Genomic DNA, 25485 nt, shown 5'->3' on the forward strand with positions numbered 1-25485 from the left:
GTCATTAGTGACAGTGTTATTGAGGAGATGGTGAGAGGAAGTGGCCTTCGAGGAAGTATTGAGTGCAGGTGTGAATGATGCGTCATGGCGTTGGGTTTTACAGGCAGCACTGTTGGATCCCATTTGTCTAAGCTTGGTTCCCATGATGACACATTATTTCATAAATCAAAGTGTAAAATATGGGTAAGTTACTTTATAACAAAAGAAGAAGAAAAAAAATTCTTTCTCCCAATTAGGGATTATTTCTGAAACAGATCTTGGTGGGAAATGTAGTTTAACATTTGGTTGCGACATGCGCTTCCTCAAAAATGCATCTACTGTATGCTTCGGCTATTGTTATTCCACGTGCTAAGTCAGCTCATGTTTTCTCCTACATGTTTTTTTTTAATGCTGGAAGAGATCGTTTAAAGCAAAGACAACATGAAGCAAACTGAAGATTCAGTCATCTTTTACCTTTCAGCAACGCCAGATTAATTTCAAATTTGTTATCTGGCAAAGTCATTTCCAGCGCAAGCCTCGCTCTATGCCGTGTGTAAACGATTACTTCAGGTACATAATGAATGCCTGATAATGTAGTACACATACATGTCCTGTTACGCTGAACTATAAATCAGTTCCTCCTAAACTGGAACTATGGAGGGACCCCCAGAACGCGTTGACAGAGCAGCATAAATCTGGTTTTCAACAGCAGTCTAAAGAGTCTCTGTGTGGTTACCGAGTCAAGAACAGAATTCAAATTATTTTCACCTGCCAAAACAAACCAAAATTAGAGAGTAACTGCTCCTTGTAATGAAAAATCATCCCAAACACACGTAGTCTGAACAGGCCCTGAAATCAAACAAGTCACTTCATGTCAAGTCTATGGTATCTGATGTTTTTGTGTATGAAGAAGGTCAGAAGATTCAAATATATGCCTTCTCAATTAAGATATCTAGTGCCGGTCTTTATTTCCTCCACGACATGTTGGACATGATATTAATAGGTGCGATTATTACTTTACACCTCAGCTGACGAAGTGCACGACACAAAGCACACAAGTTACAGCTGCGAGGATGATAGATGGAGTTTTTTAGCGCTCTCTGATTTGTCACTGACAAAACATGGCAAACAGGAAACCTGTTGTCATAACCCCAAGCCTGAGGTCCTGACATCATATACAGTACGATACAGCATGTGAATACAGTGAAACATCGGCCACTGGGATGCTAACCGAGGCTTTGTCTTGTTCCATTCATTCAGAAACCAGTGTCCTGTCTCTGCCTCCCTGAGGTGACTGAAGGACCGTTACCATGAGTGTGTGTGTGTGTGTGTGTAGGTAATGATATCAGCCCCCACGGGAGAAGGGTGATAGAAGAACAACAACGCAGGAGTGGTATCACTTCCCTCCCGCCTTTTCAGCTCTCAGTCCCATCTGCCTCGGAGATTCTAGGTCAGTAGTGGCTTTTTAAAGATGTGATATGGGCCTCCGAGGAGTTTGGTCCTGCTAAATAGGCCTGTAATGGCGCCTGACACTGTTAAAGAGGATTTATCATTTTTAAATATTTTTTTCAAGGTTGCACACACTTGCATTTGTTTGAAAAGAGCATGTTAATATGTACACAAGTTAATGTAATAAGTTTTAGGAAGAAACACAGGATTATAAATGTCAAAATACAAGTCTGGGCAGATGTATAAAAGAAACAGCAGACCTTTTAAAAAGTGTGTAAAATTACTGTTACAGTCTTATTAGTAATACAAAGGCTGTGAGTCAAGTTGTAGCTGTGATAAATTTGACTATATGATGTATAAATTCATATCAAATGATAGGATAAATAGCCGGTAGGACAGTCCCACCAGTATAAATGTAATGTGGTAGCTGATCACAAAGATTAAAAATGCAGGGATGCAAAATAAAGAGCAAATAAAGAGACTGTGGCTTTAACTTCTGTCTTTAAAACCACTAAAAACTACAAAACTACAAACAAAAAGTCCTCCAAAACAAATACAGAAGGTGTCCAGTTCACTGAGACACACAGGAATTAATGTAATGAGGTTTTGTCTGCACTCAACTTGTCAAATGATTGATTAGGAAATGTAAATTAGAGAGGAGTATGGGGGGGTCCAAGAGTCCTTTCCTGTAAAGAGGCTCCATAATTCCTATCTATGCCCCTGCTGCTCTGAATCAATCACTTAAAAAAAAAGCTCTCTCTGTGCCACAGTGGGCTTAAAAATCACATATTTAAGCCTTTATGTAAACCTACAAAGCTGTGACTGCATTCCACCAGAAGCACACACATATACATAATCAGCCAGTCATCAGTGTTTTGAAGGGCTGACAAGAGGGCAGCTCACTGCAGGATGACAAAGTCAAATGCAACGGGGGCAGGCGAGTGTCGTGATTGAAATTCTCCCAGAACAAAACCTCGTTTGTGTGATTATTGTTCACCAGGCTCGCAATGAGGCAAAAATCCATTCCACATGATGCATTCATTGTTTTCAGCCAAACACGCACCAGGCCCCACAGCAGCCACAGCCACTGTACAATAGCCCTCACCAAAAGCAACGGAGAGCCTGCTGTAACACTCAGGAGGGTCTAGTATAAACATTTAATATCTTATACTGAACATTACAAAATGATTGCAGATATGCTGAATCAATAGAGGTTATTCGTATAACTTTCTGTTTTGGGAGCAATATGGTAGTTATTAACTTGAGTTTCACTGACGCAAGTCCCTATTGGACTACTACAAGAATGTTATATGGCAGATTGGATTAAAATACTATTAAATTAAACATAGTCGCTATAAATACCCCCACTGAGCAACAGACACCCTGTAACCCAACACAGAAACTTCAAAGACATAATTGGGGTTTTTTTGTTAATTGAATTATTGCAGTTTGGCTCACCTTTCAACAGGTGACGAAGCAATAAAAATCAAACAGGCGTATAAAGGAGAAGGCGCTGCAGGTAGAGGTTGCAAACCAGTAACTAAGGCCACATAACGACAACAAAACACTTACACAAAAGGGAAGCAAAGTGCAGAAGTGTTGATACATTAAACGGGCTCTTCGTTGATATTCAGTGACTCACCTCGATCCATTTCTGCGCCTCTTGAAAAGCGGAGTCTGCGGCCGACTCGGTCACAGGGTGATGCTGATGAGACTGTCCTATGTCTGCAACCGGACTTGCCATTGGCGAAGAAGCTCTGCTCTCCAAGTATTAAAGGCTGTAAAATGTGTAAAAATAAAAAATAAAAAAAACAGCTCTGTGCCGCGTTATTCCAACGAAATTAGTCGTGAACCGCGTCAGTCAGCTTGTTCTCCTCCGTCGGTTGTAGGTGTCGCAGCAGCAGCAGCAGCAGCAGCACCGGCGAGGCGAACGGACCAGTTGCTGCTCTCCAGTATCGCTCCAGTTGGAGTCTGTGGGCAGACATCAGCGTCAAGTTAGCCACAGTCACATGCACGGTTTCCGGGGAGGGCACTCGAAATAAAAGCTTGCAACGATCAGGCACCGTACTTGTTTTGTTTTGACACCCATCAGCTAACAACCGTTATTTACCTAGTCAACTAACGTTAGCGTTAACCTGGTTAGCTAACGCAAGCTAACAGGTGTTTCACCGTATTTGGTTACCCATCAGATTCTGTGACCTGCAGTGTTGGAAGTAGCACTCGGTAGTAGTAAGTAAAAGTAAAAGTATCAATACCACAATGTAAAAAATACTTCATTACGAGTGAAATTCCTGGATTTAAAATCCTACTTAAAGTAAAGTAAAAGTACTAATGTTGCAGAAAATCAGGGTTTAGTACTTCAAATAAATCTAGCTGGTAATACCTCTATACTTTTACTTAAGTAGGATTCTGCATGATTTTTACTTGTAACGAAGTAGTTTTACATTGTGGAATTGATACTTTTATTTAAGGATCTGGGTACCAACACTGCAGGTCACAGAATCTGATGGGTCACCAAATATGGTGTAACACCGTACAGGGAATTGGACAGCAGGCTACTGAGAATGATAAGGACACTTTGAAATCTTGGTGTAAGTACAAAATAGTAATGCATTTTCTAGTGTGGCTGTCAACTAAAACTGTAAGTCAGAACCACAGAAGGCAGCTACTAACACTGTGTTAGTAATTCATCCATAGGCTAATATATCTTAAGTTATCTGGCTAGCATAGATGGTTGCTAGGAAACGTTATCTCACAAGCCATCGCTAACAGCTAACAGTTAGCCTCAGTTTGTCCCTGGCCTCCTTTTCACACCTGTGATTTTAACATTAGCTAACGGTTAATTTTAAGATAGTGACATTCGAGTCACAGAATTATTAATTAGCTAATTAGCAGCTAGCTCAAGCATGTGTTTATCTCAATGGTAAATAACGTCACTGTCCAAAACTTGCAGGAGGTCGTTTGACAACACTAACAGCCGATTTAAAGACATTTTCATATTCATTAAAGTCTCCTCTTTTCAACTGAAATGAAAAGTATAACATGGGCTACAGGATGGGAAAGGGCTTTGAACAGTTTCCCTGCTTGTAACTTTTTTTCTCAAACCGAACAGACCACCGAACCGGAGGTGAGGCGTCCAAATTTTGACGAAACGGTGGTTAAGGTGTATTTTATTTATATTTAGTGGCGGATTAACCGTTTTTTCACCACTCACACTTATGAAAGAGTGTTAGACATCAGAGCAAAAGCTTTAACGCTGTTCAAATTCACTTCCAGTTGTGTTAAATCTTTAGTTTGCTTATGAAAAATGAAAAAAAGGATTTTACTGCCTTTTTCCCACCGAGACCACATTAAACAGATTAGAACATTTACGCTAAAAATATGTTGTGTAAATGCTTTTCATAAGATAAAAATAATTTTACTGTCTTTGCTTTTAAGTGAAAAAACTCTACATGGTCAAAACCAATGAAATGAAAAATGGAAAGATGTGGAATCCTGCTGTGAATTTCTAGCTGCAACATCAGTGAAATCAGCCCCCCCTTTTTTTTGCCTTCTTCATTTCTCACAAATAGAATAAATGTTTCACAAATATGAAACTGTTTTAATGAGTCTCTGGAGTCTCCTTGGTAATCTAGTCCAGACTTGACAAGTCTAAGTATAGAGGTTTTTGATCTGGACTTGGTCTAATGTGGTATGGATGGGGGGGGGGGTCAAAATAAAGGTTTCACAAATATGAAGATGGGTTTAAACGACATTAAGGCTTTTGCTACAACGTTTAACACTCTTTCATAAGTGTAAGTACTGAAAAAACTGAGAATTAGCCACTAAATTTCATTATTTAACTTATCTTTGCATACTTTCCATATCTCTGCGGTTCAAATGAAACAGGAAGGTAACCAAAAATTGCATATATCTGTTCTCCATTACATAAAAGTTGTTAAACGACCTGTGAGGACTTTCAAAGTCTGACTAACGTATTGATCTTTAGGAAAACCATGCTGATACAAGCCGACCTAATATAAGGTTTACGGCATGGATGTGTGGTTTACAGGCATTGTTGGTAGTTGTCAGTGAAAATGCACAGGCAACTAATGTCTGAGTTGACAAATGAAGGCTATAAAACAGGTTACTGAGGCTTCCACCCACCCCTTCAGCCATCCGCTTATGCTCTTATTTTAATTGCAGAATGGCTTCGCTTCCGGTAATAAACCGGCTGCTCCTGGCTAACTTGACGCAGCTGGACTGACAGGGACTTGCACGCCGCAGTATGATTCGCTCGAATGGCCAAAAATACACAGAGCAGTGCCACTCCACCACCAGCCAATGAGGGCAGCAACACACTGGGGATCTCACACCCACTTTCACTATGTGGAGCAACTGAGAGAGCAAAGAGTTCACTGATGTAGAGCAGAAGCGAAACAGAGTCAACTATGACCTCCTGTATCATCCTAAGGCAATAAACTAAAGCATACTATTAAGAAAATGTCTTTATCTCTGTTTTCATACTGCTTCCATTAGTCATTAGACATTTCTAACTGCATTTTGAGTGAAACACAATCCATCTTTGGTCAGTGAAATAATTAAAAATAAACAGTTTACATAGTAAGTCAGCTTAATTGGGCAGATTTCTCAAAAAGAAAGGCCGCACACAAATAATTTCACCATTTTTAACCACTTTACCATATGAGGCCCCATAGTTAGAGGATGCCAATCAAGCGTCTGACCTGCACAGGTGTTATATTCTTACATGTTTGCTGACCTCTTGTGGAATAACGCAGCAGTGCTTAAAAAATGGGAGGAGCAGCTTCCCAGACAGGAAATTTTCATTTCCTTTTGTACTGAAGATGTACTCACTCACCTCTCCTGTCTTCTATCACACAGGCATCTATTTCCTTTCCTTCCTTTTTCGTTTTCTTTCAAGTTGACTTTGTCCGATAAGATCTAGCCTATGTCTAAAATAACATCATGGTTTGTCTTTCAGTGGGTACGCTGTTTTCATATGCTGATCACCTATAGTGTACTTGACTTAACAGAGTGACAGTCCCATCTGTGTTTGACAGGACACACTCTTAACCTGGACGAGCAACGCTGCGGTTTGGCAAGTACTACTCTGCTACTGTTATCGTGTTATTACTTCTGTATCAAGAAAGTAGTTCAATGTCCTTGTTCAATTTTTCATTTTCTTTATTTTCCTAATAAGCTACTAGAATACCCAGAATCCTCTTACAATTTTAATCTAAAACACCATTTATTAGATATGTGTATTGATGTTACACTGTTAGAAATGTTATGATACCGTTGTATATTCAGTCATTTTTTATTTATTGCAAGATACAGTAGACGGTGAATACATGATGGTGCCTGTAGTAAAGATGAATAAGAATAAAACATGGAGGGGTTTTGCAAAAAAGAATATTAATATGAATTATATGTAGCTTTATAGCTCGGCTGCTGCTTTACTTTTTCAACCATCGTTCTATTGTGTTACGTTTGGTATGTTTAATACTGAAAATGTGCATTTAGGTGTTTCTTTTCCCTGTTTTCCTGTAAAATGTGAAAATGTGGTAAATCTATGGAACCCCAAAGACACACAACTCACAAAATGATGTTTTCACGTGCAAGAGAAATGCAGTTTCCTTTATGTTACTGACAGGAGGTTTATATCATTCAGAAACCAAGGAGGCAGTGTGGGATATTTATTATATTGAGAGTTAATTTAAAAAAATACTGTTGACCCATTTAGGGCAAATATATAAAATCTGAGTGTTGGTGGTGGTGGTTGGACTCTCAAAGGATACTTGAGACATAACAGCAGATTAGTTGCTTTAGTGTTTGTTTGTAAGTAAAACCTACTGACTCTTTTCCCTCCATGATTTACACCAAAATAATACCACATTGTGCCTGCAGGGGGTGCCAGAGACCAGTGTTTTTGTCATTTTTTTGCTGTCTGCTAAAAAATTACAAGTCATAGCTTCCTCAATGTAGTCCTCTGACTGGTTTTTATATTCAGCAGCTGTTACGTGGAATGGGTTACCTGCAGGCCTTAAGTCGATTAGCTCTGCTGGAAACTTTAAGTCCTCCCTAAAGAGTTGGCTGAGTAGCAGCTGGTCCTAAATATAACTATTTAAGTTGAGTTGCATTAGTTCCTAATTACACATTTTGTTTGTTTTAATTGTTCATGCATTAGGAGAACATATGGTTTTTAAGTCTGATTGATTTTGACTTATTTAGGTATAGATTAAGCCGTTTGGGCATACATATGGATTTATGCTGTATATTGTAGGATTGATTCATGTATTAATTATTGAATGGGTGGGATACCCTGTACTGAATATGTATTGTACTGCTGCCTTTCAATCAATCAATCAATCCTAAATGTTATCTGTTTTTTTTAATAATGTGGTGTCGGGTATCAAGAAGCAACTCTGAATTGGAAACACACATATACAAAATAATAAGTGTAAAATATGAAATACTTAACCTGTACATGACAAGATACAATCTCAGCTCTAGGTCCACTAGCTTCTCCTGGAGCTTTCAACCATATGGCATAGTCTTCATCAGTGGACTGAGTTTACTGTAGATTTCCAAACTTCCATTTTTCCTTTTGGGACTTTACAGAGTATTTTCTTTATTTTACAAAACACAACCACAAAATATCTTATCAAATATGACAAATTATTGGCTAAAACTGCTGAAAATGAAGGTGCTTTTTGCTTTCAGTAAGATTTTTTTTCTTTTCTTGCTCAATTCATATGCCAAGAGTAAAATCTGGTATTTCATAAGAGCTGTAAATGAGCCAAAATTGGTTATCAGACTTTAATAAAGTCTAAATAATACGCAATGGCTGGCTTTTTTCAAAAGGCAAATATTACATTCCTCAAATCAGTCACACGTTGGAGGTCCACAGACTGATCTCAACTTCTCCTCTTTTCATCCACAGATTTTGAGGCCTCCTACCGTCTTCTCCACAGCTATTCAAATGTGGCTGACGGTCGTTTCCATCCCGCTGCTTCCTGCCATCATCATTTTATCCAGCCGCTATCGTGTCAAAGTTGCCACACTGTGCCATCGAGCTCTGGCCTGGGCACTGAGACTGGTGCGAGGAAGAGTGTGTGTAAGGAGCACCCACGCCTTTGTGTTCTCCGAATGCACCCACGGCAATGCTGACAGCGTCCTGGAGACCTTTGACCTCTATGCTGACACACATCCTTCTCTCTGCATCGGTCCACAAATTGGTCAGTATGCATAAGAATCGCTTTATTTATCATGTGCATTTATGATACAAGAAATTGTCCTTGAAGTCTCTTAAACCAAAGGCTGTAATGTTGGGTACAGATCCAGTGGAGGCTGCTGAGATACCAGTGCAGTTTATTGTGTTTTGATTCAGTGTCACACTCTTGTGGTGGGTGTTGTGTAGAAATTCCGAGCATTGGTCAACACCTCAGGTAGAAGAAAGTGTACCGGAGTCTTGATGTCAGCTGAGTTTATTGAAACACTTGGCCAAGCTGAGAACTGAAACAGTAAACATCAAGGTGTTCTGCACAAGAAGCTGTCTCTTCCCGTTCTGCCTTCTGAAGGTCTGACAGCCTACAATATGAAAAAATTGTTCACTAGTTTCTAAACAAGGAACTGCACTTTACCCGTGTTAGTTCTGGTCACACTGCATGGTTCTTTCAGGTTTATGTCAGCACTGTCTGGTTATGCCAATGTAAATCTTCGCAATCACCTATCTGTGGTGTCTAGGCCATCTTCCTGACCTTGGTTACCGGGACAACGCAGGTTCACTCTTTATCACAATGGCTCAAGTTTTCCCAAATACCCAGATAGCTGCATATCCAAGGAGAGGCAGTGTCTCTCTCTGTAAGACTTAATGTTGTTCACTCTGTGACCTCAAGGCTCACGCTTGACCCAATATAACCCAATTTGTAACCCCTAAAGATGGAAAATTCCATAACAGCGGGCAGGTGCACACTGTGATACATTGGAGCATTCGGGGAAGTTGAAAAAAATCAAAACTTTGCTTTGCAGGAATGTTCACAGTGCCTTACCAATCCTTGAACAACTGTTACTGTTTGTAAGTCATTATTAAGATTCAAGTCTGGAGTCAATATAAACAAGTTGCAAGTCAATGTTTAAAGCTTATTTATTTGCAATCCAGATGCAAGTTGACACCTTGAATAACCGTCCATGATATAAAGATGTGAATCTATTAATCAAAGGAGTCACATATATTAGACCAAGATTTGACTGATATGGAATTATGATCAGTTTTTCATTTATTGCTACAAACTCACTGTGTCGTTTGTGCATTGCATTTCACCTGTCCATCACATGACAGTCTTGCAACATACTGTATTTCACATTGGATTTTCTCTTAATGTAGCTCAAGTTCAAGTTTAAGTAGAACAAAATAAAACAAATGTTTTCATGAATTAGCTATGAGTTAAACCACTGTGACAACTGCAATTTATGATATTTCTATAAATATGTTTACGGATCACAAATCATCAAAAAAGCTCTGTTAGTCTCTCTAAAAGTCTGTAACTTTTGAAATTTGCTTTAACATAGTGAATTGAAAAGTGATTCTACATGACACATTGTTTATCTGTCAGTCTTCACTTCCTTGCATGTAATAATATTGATAACTAATAATAATTAAAAAAAAAAAAAAGGTTAAGATAAAACTGGTGCTTCTATATCCACAGTATATCAATCCACACCTAATAATCCAAGTTTTAATTTAATGGAACATACTTGCAATATTAGTCTGTCAAGTTTAAAATAAGAAGGGCACTGATTTTCATATATTCCACCTTCCTGGCGCAACATTTATGATCCTAAATGACCACTAGATCCTTTTGATACTTCATTAATTACTCAAAGAAATCAACACCAGCCCTGTCCTGTTGACTCAGGCGAGGCGCTGGATGAGGTGGTGAGGCAAATTTGCCCGTCTAGGGTGCTGGAGCTGGGGATGCACTGCGGCTACAGCTCTGTCCGCCTGCTGCGTCTGTTGTCCCCTGTTGGCAGACTGATCACAGTGGAGCTGGACCCTTTCACATCAGAGCTAGGAGAGGAAATCATACTGGTGGCGGGCTTCAAACACTCCCAGGTACGCTCAGGGTAGATTAGCTTTTCAGTTTATCACATCCGCATAACAGACAAGGTGGTAAACAAGAACAGATTTAAAAGAGGAATTCTAACTCGTGCTCTTTTTGCAGTTCCAGGTGTTGACATGTAGTTCAGATGAGAGCATCCCAACATTGCATCCATTTCTTGAACCTGATCAAGGGAACAGTGAGGGTTTCAATCTGGTGCTGATGGACCATGACCCCCAGCAGTACCTTACAGACCTGCTGGCCCTGGAGAGAGAAGAGCTCCTCTGCCCCTCTGGCTGCTCTGTTCTTCTGATCATCAGGGACCCAAGAGCTGAAAGTCTGAGAGGAATTGTGGATTATATCAGAGCAAAACCAGACTGTTACTGCATCAAGACAGAGCTTCAGTTTATGACAGAGATCTTCTTCCAGAAGGAAAGAACTAGCATAAACGTCAACCAGAGAGTCTAAAGAAGTGTGTGTGTGTGTGTGTGTGTGTGTGTGTGTGTGTGTGTGTGTGTGTGTGTGTGTGCTTTCTTTCTTTGTGTACTTTATCAACCATAACCACTGTACCTTCTTGAGTATTACTTATGTGTGAGACCTGTGTGCTGAATAAATGGTTTACGACAGTTTTTTGAATTGCTGTTTAATGTTTAATCTTTTTCTAGCTTGGATAACTTAAGGAAACAAACACAGTAAAATGTTTTGTGCTTCTCATAAAATATATGGCTCAAATGTTCTTCAAATGTTTATTAATGATACAGGGCAGGTGTGTAGATGGGCAAAGCAAGCACAGGAACATAGGAGGGAACACAGCAAAAGAACCCCCCCCCCCCCCCCAAAAAAAAAAAAGAAACCAACCTGCATAGAACCACCACAGAATAAACATGAATACAACTCAAATACCCAAGCAACACTACAATGTCTCATCAGCAACAAACAAAACCAAAAACCCTAAAACAGGAAGTCTATGGGATTATGTTTGCAAGGTGGTATCTCAAACACTAAAAGTGCTGAAGTATTCATACTACATGGACAGGTGTCCCATGTGGAAATGCTGAACATATGAAAACATGGAACCAATAGCGCCACCATGTGGTCAGTTATTGTGTGTTTTACATAACTCATGACCGTGAGGTGAATCAAAACAATATTTGCACAGAGTATTCCTTGGACAATGCTGATTCAACTGATGTGGGCTGCGCCCATTTGTGCCTGGAAATATTTTCCACCATTTAGGATTTTTTGCTTCTGTTGGCACATATTTCATCTAATTTTCACCAAACTTGGTAAATACCATATTTAGATGACCCCAGACAAAACTCATGAGTTCATTTATGGGTAACACTTACTGTTTGTCTGCAATTGGTTTTTGAAGGTGTGGATGATGCCCTTAACGGGTCAGAACTCTTCAATGCTAAAATGGATTGCAACCAAATTTGGGAATCTTGTACATAAAGCCACACTGCACAAGTGTGTAACATTTGATGTAAGTCTACCCATAATAACGCACATTATAACATGATATTTCTGCAAATATGTTGTCAAAAATAAAATGACACTTGGTACACAAGTCCTCTGTGAATTTGCACAACATACTGAATCATGACACCAATAGCCCCACCCTGTGGTCATGAGTAAAACACCACCATACTACTTATTAACTGCCATATCTCCTAACTGTAATATACCATGGTAACCAAATTCTGCGAAGTTGTACAGATGAGGATGCTGAACAAGTGTGTTGTATTTGCAGCAATGCTGTGCAAGTTATTTCAGCTGTCAGCTATTATTAGTGTTGTTGTTGTTATTATTATTATTAATAATAATAATAATAATAATGAAATGCATGTTATATATTACAAGGTTGCTCTGAATAATAGTAAACGTGCTACAAATTAATCTACAGTCTTCAATAATACAACAGTATCTTTGAATCGACTGCTAAGATTGTTGGATTTCATTTGCAGCAAAGTATAATATGATTTAGTTTATTCTATCTGCATAGTTATCATTTAAGGCACTCAAATGACAAACAAACTATGAACACAGTGATGACAATAACACACAGGTATAGGAGATGCTGAATTCAACTTAGTTGTGCATGTGATATTGAGAAAATCCCAAACGTGCTTCCACCAAGACCTCTCTTCACAACAAAAGAAACAAAGAAAGAAATAAGTAGATGTTGAGCACAGAATAACCACTTGATGGCGCTCTCTGCTTTAGGAAATATAAAAACTCAGGCATCAAAGTGGTTTTGACAAAGCAAGCATTTAAAGGGAGATGCCACACTTTTTTACATATTTTTTTTCTGCACCCTAGGACAGCTCAGTTCATACTAAAACAGCAGTCTTAGTTAACCTTTGAATTTGTGATGTAAACACTTATGTTTCCTGATTTATTCATGATGAAGAGGATGATCCAAAGCAAAGATACACACTCCTTTGTGTGCATATTATGATTTTTACTTTCAGAGCCCAATTTCAGTGTTTATAATTTAGAAAAAGATGTTCTTTTTTTTTTTACACCCTTTTTGTAATAAGATCAACACTTTCAACCAAAGTGGCTTTAATGTCTATAATGATCCACTGAATCTTAAATGAGGAGGTAGCAGTGTTTTCTTCTGGGTAGAAATCAGATGGAGTTTTCTAAATTAGATCCTAATGGCACTGCCTTGGCTTTTATAGCAGCCGGGAAGCCATTACATGGTTTAAAGACAATTTAGTGCAGGATTTAAATAAATAATATTTGTGCAATAACAGGATTTAATTAAATGCAATATTTCCAGGAGCCCCGGGGTGGGTCCTGACTCGAGGTCACAATTGTTACACAACAGCGTGATGAATGTTGTAATGTCTAAAATTATACAAACTTACAGGGTTTAGTGCAGTTTAAACGAGCAAGAGAAAGAGACAGACAGAGACAAAGAGAGTCAGAAGAGGGGGTGTAAATTGTTAACTATTATGAATTAAACATGGTGATAATACACAGTCAAGGATGTGAACTTTGCAAATCCATCCAGTTGAACTGTTCACTGTGAATGTTTCCACACAGAAAAGCAGGTAATGGAGCTCAGAGCTGTAATGGCAGATTTGACGAGCTGCATGAATACTTTATAAACTCATACATAGACCACTATTTGCACAAAAGGGGAAGTGGTGCATTTGTTGAATAGGATGTTGGTGTTTGAGGGGAAACAATAGATTTCCAGCAAACTCTGATATGTTTGGCTCATTCCTTGTGTATCAGCTGAACACTGACTGCTGTCAGACATAACTGTCCAACCATCTGCACTACAAGGTCACATGGATTTGCTGTTCGATCTGAATTAATAAGAAAGAGACCACAGGCATATGGGTTATTGTCTGCTCCTCCACTGGTAATATTACTTCTATTATGGAGAACTGCTGAAGCAGAAACAACCAACTCATTAGTACACAAAGTTAGTTTCATAATCAGTATCAAAATAGAACTACTTTAACTCTAAATTAAGATATGTACCATTTGGAAAAAAGGTGACGCCCAATCTAAGGAAGTGATTGCTTGCATGAAAGTCAAAATACTGAATATTATTATCACTAATTAGCAATCTGGAGCATTTCATTTGGAAAATAGCAACATTCAGGGTGGGTATAATCATCTGTGAGGATTTTTTTTTTTTTTTATCCACTGAAAAGGGTTTACAATTTGTGTTTTGGAATGAAAGTCTTCATATCTTTCAATTCCTTTAAATTTCATTTTCTAGCTTTGGTAAAGACTTTGTTGACTTCACTGCAAGTTTCTGGATTGCATTCCTAAACTGATAATCCCTTTTAATTTAGAAAAGCAACATGGCAGATAGGTAATAAATAAAATTTGACTTAACCTTCCATTCTGTACCCCTAAACAGATGTGCACAATTGAAAAGAAAAGCAGGAATATTTAGATTTATAGATGCCCTATTAATCACATATTAATGGCCTTAATGCAAACCTGCCTATGCATACTATATTTCTGTTAACCTTTTTTTATGGTCATATTTGCATATTTGTCTGTCTTTCCCTTCAACAGCTTCTAATCTACTATGAGATAATGACTGTGATTCTAGCAGGCATTTTAGAGAAACTAGCAGCATTACAATCATATTAGCTCTACCCAGCGCATCCCCAAATGGCCAATGTGTGTATGTAATTATACAAAGTGGACCAACTGTAATGATTCCTCATTAGCTTCCACCACCATCTCAGCTCAGATACTCTCCCAACGTCCCACAACACAAGTGTTAGAGCCAAGACGTGGTCAATTTCTCAGCTGTCAGAGGTGATTTAACATTTCCTTGCCCTCCTTTCAGAGCACCACTAGTGTACACAATGATGTACAACCAAATGTAAACACCATGCTCTATGACCAACCGAAACCTCCGCCCCCTTCCTCCGGTTTCCTAAAAATTCCTATTTTAATGGGTTCAATTTCTGGGTTCCTCCTTCATCAAGCTATGAACTGCACTCTGTGCTATGGAGGCTGGAGAGCGGATGTAAACACAGCTTTCAATTATAAATCAAACCCTAAAAGAGCCACGCTCTGCTGCCCCCGGGCTCTCTGCACAAAGGCCCAGCCTTCATACCCAAACACCCCACATCGCAGTGCTGGGAACCTCTGGACAGCCATTCACTAGGATAAATTCACAACCGAGACAGAAACTTTTTCAGTGACTGTGTGTGTCAAAGTTATGCAGAGAATGTTATGCTCATCTTTCATACTGTGTTGGGTATTATTCCATCCATGATCTTATGCCACTAAACTTAAAGCAGAGGTTTGACAGTATGTTTGATTTTTGTCACATCATTTACATTTGTGTTGATTTACATAATTTCATCAAACGTACAGATTGTGTATGTCATAAGTGTGATAATCTGTCCCTTGTTACAAGTAGAGCACAGCACTATGAGAAGGACAAATGAAACAAAATTGTACATTTTTGTTGATAAATCAATACACTGCAACTGTAACATCTACCCTTCTGACAACATAGTTTGTCAGTGCTTTCCAAAACCATTACATATGGCTCTGACAAAAATGCCCCTGCTATGCTTGAGGTTTAGTATGTTTTAGACACAAAAACAACTTGGTTAAAGGTTCTTTATGTAGGAATCAGAAATTCCTTCTCATTAGTGACACCTGTGGCTGTTAAATAAGCTGTAGTCAACATCCTCGTGCTCACAACTATTGCATGTGACGTCTTTTTCCTCGCTTACACTTCTCATAATTACATAAAAGATCTCTAACGTTGTGTTTTGCACCGTGTTTCAGCAAAGCATCTCTCAGTCCCAGTCAGTCAGCCCCCCCACCGACCGCTGTATGTATGCGCCTTTGTTGTGAAATGTGTTGTGGTCAATGGAGGCAGCTAGCTGTTTCATTAGCTGGAGAGCTAATATCTGCAGGGTGTTTCTAGTTGGATAACGCAGTATAGAATAACCACTTGATGGCGCTCTCAGCTTTAAGAAACATAAAAACTCAGGCATCGAACTGATCTCAACAGAACAAGCATTTAAGAGGAAATGCCACACGTTTTTACATATTTTCTCTTCACCCTAGGACAGCTCAGTTCATACTAAAACAGAAGTCTTAGTTAACCTTTCAATTTGTGATGTAAACGCTGTTGATTTTGATTTATTCATGTTGATTTATTCATGATGAAGAGGATGATCCAAGGCAAAGATACACACTCCCTCTTGTGCATATTGTGATATTTACTCTCAGAGCCCAATTTCAATGTTTCCAATTAAGAAATAGATGTTCTTTTTTTTTGTAATACGATCAACACTTTCAACCCAAATGGCTATAATGTCTATAATGATCCACTGAATCTTAAATGAGGAGGTAGACATGTTTTCTTCCGGGAAGAAATCAGGTGGAGTTTTCTAAATTAGATCCTAATGGCACTGCCTAGGCTTTTATAGCAGCTGGGAAGCCATTACATGGTTTAAAGACAATTTAGTGCAGGATTTAAATAAATAATATTTGTGCAATAACAAGATTTAATTAAATGCAATATTTCCAGGAGCCTCGGGATGGGTCGTGACTCGAGGTCACAGCTGTTACACAACAGCGTGATGAATGTTGTAATGTCTAAAATTATACAAACTTACAGGGTTTAGTGCAGTTAAAAAGAGCAAGAGAAAGAGACAGACAGAGAAAAAGAGAGTCAGAAGACGGGGTGTAAATTGTTGACTATTATGAATTAAACATGGAGATAATACACAGTTGAGGATGAGGACAGTTAATTAAACGGCAGCTAGCTGTTTCATTAGCGGGAGAGGTAATATCTGCAGGGTGTTTCTAGTTGGATAGAACAGTTTTTGTTTGTTGCAGTGTTGTTGTGTCATTACGCCGGTCAAAAATGTCACTTCCGTTGGATTTTCGCTGAAAATCTGACCCGGGGCCTGCACATAGAAATCAGTCCACAGACTGTTACAGGCAACCAAGAAAGTCGGGGAAGGTCCCATTTTTTACATTACTACCTGTTCACTCACTGGCAATAAAAAATTATTAATACATACAAAAACTTGAAGATTAAGGATAAGTCTTGGTCATGAGTAAAAGAAAGCGATATTGACTGTTGGTAAGAAACAGGATGTGAAGTTACGCTAACACAATTCATGAGGCCACAAGAGGTCCTTATTCAGTAGTTGTGAAACAACAAGAATATATATGTCGTCTATCATTGTCCTCTGAAACAATACATTGAAGCATATACTGATCTGATCAACAGGCCAACATGTTTGTCAGTGTCTTCCGAAACTGTAACAAATCACTTTTTCAAAATAAAAACCTTTTCCCGATCTGACAACCATATGCTTAAGGTTAGGGGTTTTCCATCGTCATGGTTACAATAATAACCACTTGGTTAAGGTTAAGGAAGGGACCACATTAGTTGATGTCTGATGTCTGATTAGTGGATGACCTGCTCAACCTCCTGAGCCACAGCTGCCCCCGTATTGATCATGTTCATAGTTAAAAGAAACCGACGTTGAGGCTCTCTATGAAACTGGAAACAAACAGTGGTCTTATGACCCTTTGTTGACCCATCCATCCACCCCGACCTCATCTCTGCAGACTCTCAATAACGACATAACACTTCTTTTTTTTGCTCCTGATAGACAAGAGTCATTCCGCCTGCTGCTTGAGGACTTTGTCACTTGAATGTAAACAAATGCTTTTGGACAGTCTCTTGTAAATACAAGCCATCTTGGCATTTGAACAAACAACTAATGCTGTCTATTTTCTAATAAGAATGGTATCCAGTAGATCCTCTAATCCACTAAGTCACTTAATTTGTGAGAATTCTTTTTACATCAGTATTTCCTATAGCAGCATAAACCTCTGTTTACAGCAAAGTAATTTCAAATTCACACCATGTTTCCTCTCAGTCATTGAAGGAACAAAGCCTCCCCCTCTTCTCCTGGTTCATCAACTTGAGTAGGCAGAGCAAAAGGAGAAAGGAGCCTCTTGATGGCTTCTCCAGACACCAAAGGACTTCTATTTTGGTACACTGTGATCCCCATACACACCATACACACCCCACCACACACATACACTTCATTCTGTTCACTTCATCATTGTGTAATGATGCCGCACCCTCACATTTGACTGTTGTCACTTGAAAGTGTTGTTTCTCCAACATGTCATCTTTCTAGGAGTGAGGAAACAGTCGTATTTTTAGACTGACTGCTGTGTAATCTTAAGATATTACAGTGGAATTTAAAAGTTTACAGTTCTCCAAGTTTTATCTATGTTTCTGCCTACAGTATTTATTTATCTATTTATCATCATTCAATCTATGGCTGCACATGTAAACAACCTGTGAAACACCCTTGACAACAACCTTAGCAACGCAGGCTACAGAGCGTATGGCTGTTTGTGAGCATGTGCGAACCGTCTGACATCACTTTGTTGGGGAAGTAGATGTAACTCTACAAACAAAGCATTCAGAGCAGGATCAAGCCCTGGCTTATGAATTGAAGATGGCATATTTACATACATTCACCTCAAGTTTGGGAACTTTGACCATGTTTAACACAGAAATCTGACATTATAACAGTATTTAAATGATAGAAATCCACAAAAAGCATAATATGGCCCCTTTAATCGCCACATGATTGTGAAATGGCTGCTTCATCTTGTCCTGTCCCTCCCTCCTCATTTTGTTCACAGGTTATCAGGAGTGCAAATATGCCACTGATATGACATGTGTAATTTCTAAATAGATTAAATAAACAATAAAGATCAGTTACAAACAGTGTTGCTGTTAACTTAATCACACAAATACACATATTTGATAAAGGAAGGCTCAAATTCAGTAGGTCTTTATGACCTGCTCCTTTACTTCCTGTCATTTTGATGAGTGTCAGCTATTGAAAAATAAAAACACTCAAGTTCTCTCTTTTAATCTGTGTAAGGATCTGACAGTGTGAAGTGACTCTACCACCCGCCTCTGACCCAGACTTCAACCACCACACACACAACACATATACATTCACACACATGCACCCTCTCAGTGGAGAGAGGGAAGATTGAGAGAAAATAGACCTCCCACCATGCGCTGTCTTAAGAGGGCCAAAGCCTCTCAGAATGTAGTTTCTCTGCTCCAAGTTGAAGAGACCTCCTATGCTTGAGATTTTTATTTTTGGGGAGAAGCAAGACACGCTGTCCATGTCTCATACTTCAGACATTAAGAGCACTAATGCGTTGCTGAGAGAAAATTGGACAAGCACTACTGCTGTCCTCTTACATTTTAATTGTGATATGAAATGTTGACAATATAGCTTCATTAAAAATAAACGCAAAAAAATCCTAGTCCTGTTTAGATCTTACAGTATTTTACTTGTTTTATAATCACAGTATGCACGCTAAATATATGCTAATATATTTCCAATGTTATTCACAATTATATCTGTTTTTTGTATTATTGTGATGATTAAATTCAACATTCTTGTAACATTCAAGAAAGAGTGTAATTTAGGAATTCATACAGTTGTTCTCCCAAAATGAAATTTATAATGCTGAAGAATTCACAGTATCGAGAAAGTGAATGAAGTTAGCAACATGCCAACCTAGCAAGCTTATACATACCAAGCTTGATTAGTTTGCTAGCTTTCTTGACACCTGACTATTTATCTACAAAACTGGTAAATCAACATTGCATAGGCTAGTGTACTGCAATCCCTCTGTTTCGATAGCGACTGGGGGACTTAATTTAGTTGCAAGTCATCACCTTACATCTCTCCCCCACCTTTCCTGTCACTTTTCATTGTCATTTGTCAAATGCAAAACATGTCCTCCAAAATAACCTTAGCGTCAACATGTATAATCATTGCCAAAATATTGAGCAAAGAAACGTTAGCTAACTGGTAGCCATGTGGTATAGGAACACCACCAACCCATTACTGGGTTAATGTTACACAGAAAGCCACTCAAGACAAGGGGCTGTTTTGACACAGTTTTAGTGTTAATTTTTATTATACCGTTGGGTTAATTACCTAAACTGAAGCCTGTTATAATCTCCTCTACTCTTTTTTAAACTTACACAGTTTTTAGCTAAAGCTTGTTGTGTGTAACACTGGGTCAAAATAGCAGATTGCTACTGGGTAAGGTTTACTCAATGCTGTATTGGCGCTATATTGTTAATTTTAACTCAGTGATTTTTGGTGTGCAGTGTCACACTTGATCAATGCAAAGGCAAGGTTAAATATTGGAAACTTGGTTTTCTAGGTGAAAGGATGTATCAAAATTCACTTCTACAAATACAAATTACCCAATGGATTGTTAAAAATTACTGATATGTAATGTACATATGTGTTTTCAGAGTGTCATTTCAATAAATCCTAATTCTGCATCCACTAATGAAGACAGATAATTGGTTGAAAGTCCCAGAATAAGTTGGTAGACCTAGGCCTTGAGTAAAGATTATTACTATTTTGTCAAATCAAAACATTATTTTTTTGTTGAAACTGTGTCACAAAGGTGATTTATGGTATATTTTTTAAAATTGTAGCTGGGATGTGTACAACTGGCTGTGTACAACTTCAAAAATGACATTAATGCTCTGCTATCTTTGCTTTACTTTCAATGTGTGGAAGGAGTAGGCTACAGGTTTAAAATGTGATGATAAATTTTATCAATTTGTTGACACTTCAGGCTTTTACCGCACTAAGGAAATTTTCTACTTTTGGTTTTAGGCTTTTGTATGTTGTGATGCCTTTTCACCTGCAAAAAGTAAGTGGAGCTACTTATTTAGATTTACTATAACTACAGTTATTTCAGCATATAATCGTAACAAGAGGCAAAGTAATTTTGCACTGCCACTTTCTGGTGTGATTTGTCCCATGCAGCAAAGAGAGATAAAGAGAGATATAGGACATAAAGAGAGGATCGATGAGGGAGGTGGAGGGGGAATAGTCTTGGTGAAGGGATGGAACAAGTGCAATTACTTCAATAAACGTACATCGACAGGGCATCTTATTATCATTGACCTTTTATGTATTATTCAAGCATTTGCTTGGCCAAGAGTTGAAAAATAGATTGTGTTCCTGTAGTGTGTGTGTGTGTGTGTGTGCGCGCGCCTGTGAATGCATGTAGCATAATGTTCATTCCCTTGTTCGTTATGGATTGGACTCGACTGTTTTATTAATGGATCAATTGTGTTTCTGCATCATCAACCTTTCAAAGCCCACTAAGGGTGTATCGATTTCAGCACAAAATACACACAAAAAGGTGGGTTGGAGAAATGTGAATTTATTGATCTATAAGTTACCGGGGAAATAAGAAATGAATAGCCACTAAAAAGTTCTCACAGCAGATGATAGGAGGGGATTATTTGACTGAAAATGTACATTGCACATTCTCCATCACCAATATTCCTAATTTTAGAGAGAAAGAGAAAGAAATATGTTGTTTGTAAAACTTGAAGTTGCTACATGTCACATCAAAAGGTCTTTATTACATTCATTTTGAGGCCTAAGTGGAATAATTAAGTTATAAACAAACAAAACCATTGGTGGAAAGACTTGCAGCCTCCATCGGCTTCTAAATTGAGTGCCTCTCACAGCACAACACACGAGGAAGGTGTTGTTACAGCAATCTGTGGCAGACTACAGAGACTTAGAGCTCTCAGTGATTATTCCAATGTTACACAATTAATGTGATAATGGTAATTCATTCGACAGGGATACAGTTGATTAATTAATGCTGCATGTTGCACTTTCACTGTTTCTGTTTGATCCATCCAAAAACCTGTCAATGGCTTGAGCCTTTATTATGATTGCTGAGGTGTTATGATTTGGGTGTGAACCAAGTCTAGACCATTTGAGAGACAAAGATAAAATCAGACAGTGTGTGGTGGTAAAAGATTTACTCGGTTGTCCTCCAATCGCGTAGTTTATTATGATTATTTAGTTTCATATATATGACTGGAAATGGGCAATGGCCCTGAGCAATAATGACAACAACAAATTGGCCACAAATGTAAGCAGCCTAACTCTAATCATAAGGTAACTACTTTCCAGTGTTTCATCTCTGTGTTTATTAAGACTAAAACAAACCTGAATGTCGGGTGGAAATAGTCATTATGCAGTTTCTACTAAAGGTTTCAGTAATATCAAAATCTTAGTGAAACATCTGTTCGATTGTCTCAAGATTCTGCAATGTGACGTGAGTCACATAAAAAAGAGTAAAAAAAGAATATGTGGGATTTAAATCAAATCCCCCACATGTGATTGGCTCTCTCAAAAGTGGGCAATGAATAAATAAGAGCAAAACCAGGCTTTTCAGAAATGTCAAATAACATCCAGGACAGTTTTACATGATGGACAGGGTTAGCTAGTCATCCCAAATCACATATAATTGGATGCATTTATGTATTCATGTGCGTCACAGAGTTCAGGATGAGTAATCGAAAATATTTTAACGTTTCACAGGAAGAGAAAAAAATGGGATTAAAATATTTTTTTGTCATATACTTAGTAGCTTATGTAACAAGAGATAACCGAACAATTTAACACAGGGATATAAGATTAAGTCTGTTCCCGGCTTTGAAAGAAAGAGTCAGATTGAGTGGCTACCAAATTACCAAATTATTTCTCTAAATCTGGCAGATTTCCATTAGAGGGTAGAGGGTCTTATATTTAAAATGTTTAAGGGGCAAAGGCAACACCCACACCTCCTACATACTTCATCCTGTCCCAAAGAACAGGCCATAATGACCTTATTTTAAAATGGAGAGTAATTCCAACAAACCGCCATGGGTGGAGCAAAAACAGTTATGAAGCTGCTGAGTTTATTTCCCATGAGTCTATTACCGCTGAAGTAGCCATAGATATATTAAGCCTTGAAGCAGAATAAGCACCATGTGTTCCATGACTGTCCCAGTTGTAGTTGGTAGCGCCACAGCATTATATGAAATTTAAATTGTATTGTTCCTTCATTTCTGACCAACAGACTTGAATTGAGGCCATCTCTAAGAATCCCTAATGGCATGAATCCACTTCCACGGCCCTCTCTTTTTTCACTGTCCATCCTATTTTCTGGTGGTATTCCATGTGATTTCTGTTCAGATTCCCCTGCACACAGCCACTAATGGCTGCTGTGAATATCTAATCTGATGCATCACCATGGTCTCTTTCATTTTATTGAGAATGCAGTGTTCCTCAATCCCTTGTGCGGACCCTCATTTTATAAGCCCACATGAGAAGAGGAGGCCACATTGCTTGTCGTCCAAATGGACTTTTCATTAGGACACGAATGGGTTTGGATCACAACAACAGCACAGCTGATCAAATCTCTAACAATGGAGCTGCTGGCACTGCTCTAAGTCTGTTTACTGATGTGACTTCAGGTGTGTGTGTGTGTGTGTGTGTGTGTGATTGTGTGCTCATGTTTGCTGGATGTGAACCTGCCTGTGGGTATGAGCCATAGTGTGATCTGGTGCATTAAGTATGTTACTGTGAGATTTGACCATCAGGTGATTCATATGGAAGCTTTCGGCTTCCCAAGGGCCCGTAACATTGTAAAATGCTCCTATTGTATTTAGAAAGGCTACAGAGGTATTTCTAAATGCACTGAAGAATAATGTTCTTAAAAGGGAGCATTTTACAGTGTTGTGAGTCCTTGGGATGCAGAGAGTATCTACAATTTTTTTGGACTCGACACCTGGACATGAGAGATGTGCGTGTGTTCTGCATCAAATAAATATTTTTGGGGATCAAGAGAACAGTTTGTGTTATCATTTATTTTGTGATCACAGAATATTGTAAATGTTTTGTCAAATCGATTTATTGTCAATTCATTTTCCAGTGACTAAAGAATAATTATTTTGTGATCCCCAGAAATCAAAGCTTAAAGGGGATAGTTCAACATTTTTGGAAATACATTTATTTGGTTTCCTGCCGAGAGTTAGATGAGATCGATACCACTCTCATATTTGTCCTTTTAGTTTAAGGACACACGCAGAAGCCAGTTAGCTTAGCCTAGCATAAAAAGCGGAAACTCTCAGCAAGCTTTCATGGGGATTATGTGTCACTCTGTATCTTCTTGGCCGGATGCAGCGACTATCTTTAGACTTCGCTTTAGACTTCGATACAGGAAGCCAACTCTCGCACACATAAAACAACAACTACAACTTGTTATTTAGACATTCTGATTTATGGTATGCTTTGTTACTTTTCGACTGAGCCAGAAAGATTGCTAGCTGCCCACCCTGTTTCCAGTCTTTGAACTAAGCTAAGCTAAGCTAAGCTAATCGGCTGTAGTTTCATATTTACCATACACACATGAGAGTGGCAACAGTCTTGTTAACTAACTCTAAGCAAGAAGTGAAAAAATGTATTTTTCAAAATGTTGAAGTGTTTCTTTAAATGGAGATCATAAAGAGATCATAATCTCACCACAAGGTAGCTGTTCTGGATCTTTCTATCGTATCACGTGATTCATCAGCACATAGTTTTCCCAGTTGACACGGAAATGTAGATGTTCAGACTTCCATTTTTTCTCTGAGCTCTTTATGGACTTCTTGTTTATATAAGATAAAATGCTGAGGTTCAAAGTTAATTCTTGACCTTGAAAACAGCAGTAGAGAAAACAATCTCACCATGTGGTCAATTCAGTAGCTCTTATAGAGCTTTCAATTATATCGCATTGATCTTCATCAGCAGATGGATGGAGCTCAATATGTTGTGATCATAGAAAAAGAAAACATGAAACAATTGCACCATCTGACACAGAAAGTTAATGCAACTTTTGATTTTGTTGTTTTAAGTTCATGCTGTTCAGCAACAAGCAAACCGCATCCTGAAAACAAAACAAATGAAAAAGTTTTTGTAACTTCATCGGTGGCTGTAAGATAATTTTGTTATTCAAGGCTCTCTGAGCACGTGACTGCTGGTAATGAGATGTCAAAATCCAGGTCCATAATATATACTAATGTCCTTACACTAATGCCTAGTTTCACAATATGTTTGGTACAATAATATTAGATTTCCTTTTACTATCTCTGTCCCCCGTGGTCATTATGCTTTGTGAGTGAGCTGAGAGTACAGAGGGGAAAAAAACCCTCCAATCCACAATGTTCCCTTTTTTTTCCACAGATTTATTGTAGTTATTTGATAGGAAAACAAATGAGAATGTGATGTGAACGTGGCACTGGCACATTAAGTGGTTCGAGGTTGTAAATCAGACACTGATTAAATCTGTCTGGGCCAGAGTTGTCCATTTGCCTTGAGTGCAAAACTGACCTGATTTGGGTGATTTTTCTGACAGGTCTGTACATCTGTGGGGGTGTAACTGCACTGTGGCACATTTCACGCCATTAAAGCTATCCGTGAGTCTATTATACTTCAAAGGTACAGTATCCTCAATAGCACTTATATGGCTTGGGGGGAAATTTTAACTGTAAATGGTGAGCATCATATCTTGTTGGCTGCAT

General features: G+C 38.5%; 2 protein-coding genes across 13 annotated transcripts in view; one reads left to right on the forward strand and one right to left on the reverse strand.

The window, feature by feature from the left end:
• The window catches only part of LOC121901312 (LIM and calponin homology domains-containing protein 1-like), a 105593-nt gene extending 101937 nt beyond the window's left edge, over positions 1-3656 (reverse strand). For all 10 annotated transcript variants that reach the window (XM_042418018.1, XM_042418019.1, XM_042418021.1 and 7 more), the window contains exon 1: positions 3071-3656. In XM_042418018.1, coding sequence (XP_042273952.1) covers positions 3071-3172 — 102 coding nt within the window. In that variant the 5' untranslated portion in view covers positions 3173-3656. The remainder of the gene's footprint in view (positions 1-3070) is intronic.
• A 227-nt stretch (positions 3657-3883) lies between these two features.
• Positions 3884-11161, forward strand: LOC121901315 (transmembrane O-methyltransferase homolog). 3 transcript variants are annotated; one of them, XM_042418030.1, is made up of 5 exons: positions 3886-4019; positions 6410-6526; positions 8372-8666; positions 10347-10543; positions 10653-11161. In XM_042418030.1, exons 3-5 carry the CDS (start codon positions 8411-8413, stop codon positions 10995-10997), a joined length of 798 nt encoding a protein of 265 aa, XP_042273964.1. In that variant the 5' UTR covers positions 3886-4019; positions 6410-6526; positions 8372-8410; the 3' UTR covers positions 10998-11161. The 3 variants fall into 3 exon arrangements, with proteins under 3 accessions (XP_042273966.1, XP_042273964.1, XP_042273965.1); XM_042418031.1 differs by having other exon boundaries at positions 6489-6526; XM_042418032.1 differs by lacking the exon at positions 6410-6526 and having other exon boundaries at positions 3884-4019.
• The last annotated feature ends 14324 nt before the right edge of the window (positions 11162-25485 follow it).

The sequence above is a fragment of the Thunnus maccoyii genome, chromosome 8, assembly GCF_910596095.1.
Source record: "Thunnus maccoyii chromosome 8, fThuMac1.1, whole genome shotgun sequence".
NCBI lineage: Eukaryota > Metazoa > Chordata > Actinopteri > Scombriformes > Scombridae > Thunnus > Thunnus maccoyii.

Excerpts from the sequence above, each read along its gene's own strand:
- LOC121901315 (XM_042418032.1), top strand. The coding sequence starts at position 8,411 with ATGTGGCTGACGGTCGTTTCCATCCCGCTGCTTCCTGCCATCATCATT. Across the intron at positions 8,667-10,346 it reads CTGCATCGGTCCACAAATTG|GCGAGGCGCTGGATGAGGTG; the intron begins GTCAGTATGCAT and ends CTGTTGACTCAG. Across the intron at positions 10,544-10,652 it reads CGGGCTTCAAACACTCCCAG|TTCCAGGTGTTGACATGTAG; the intron begins GTACGCTCAGGG and ends CTCTTTTTGCAG.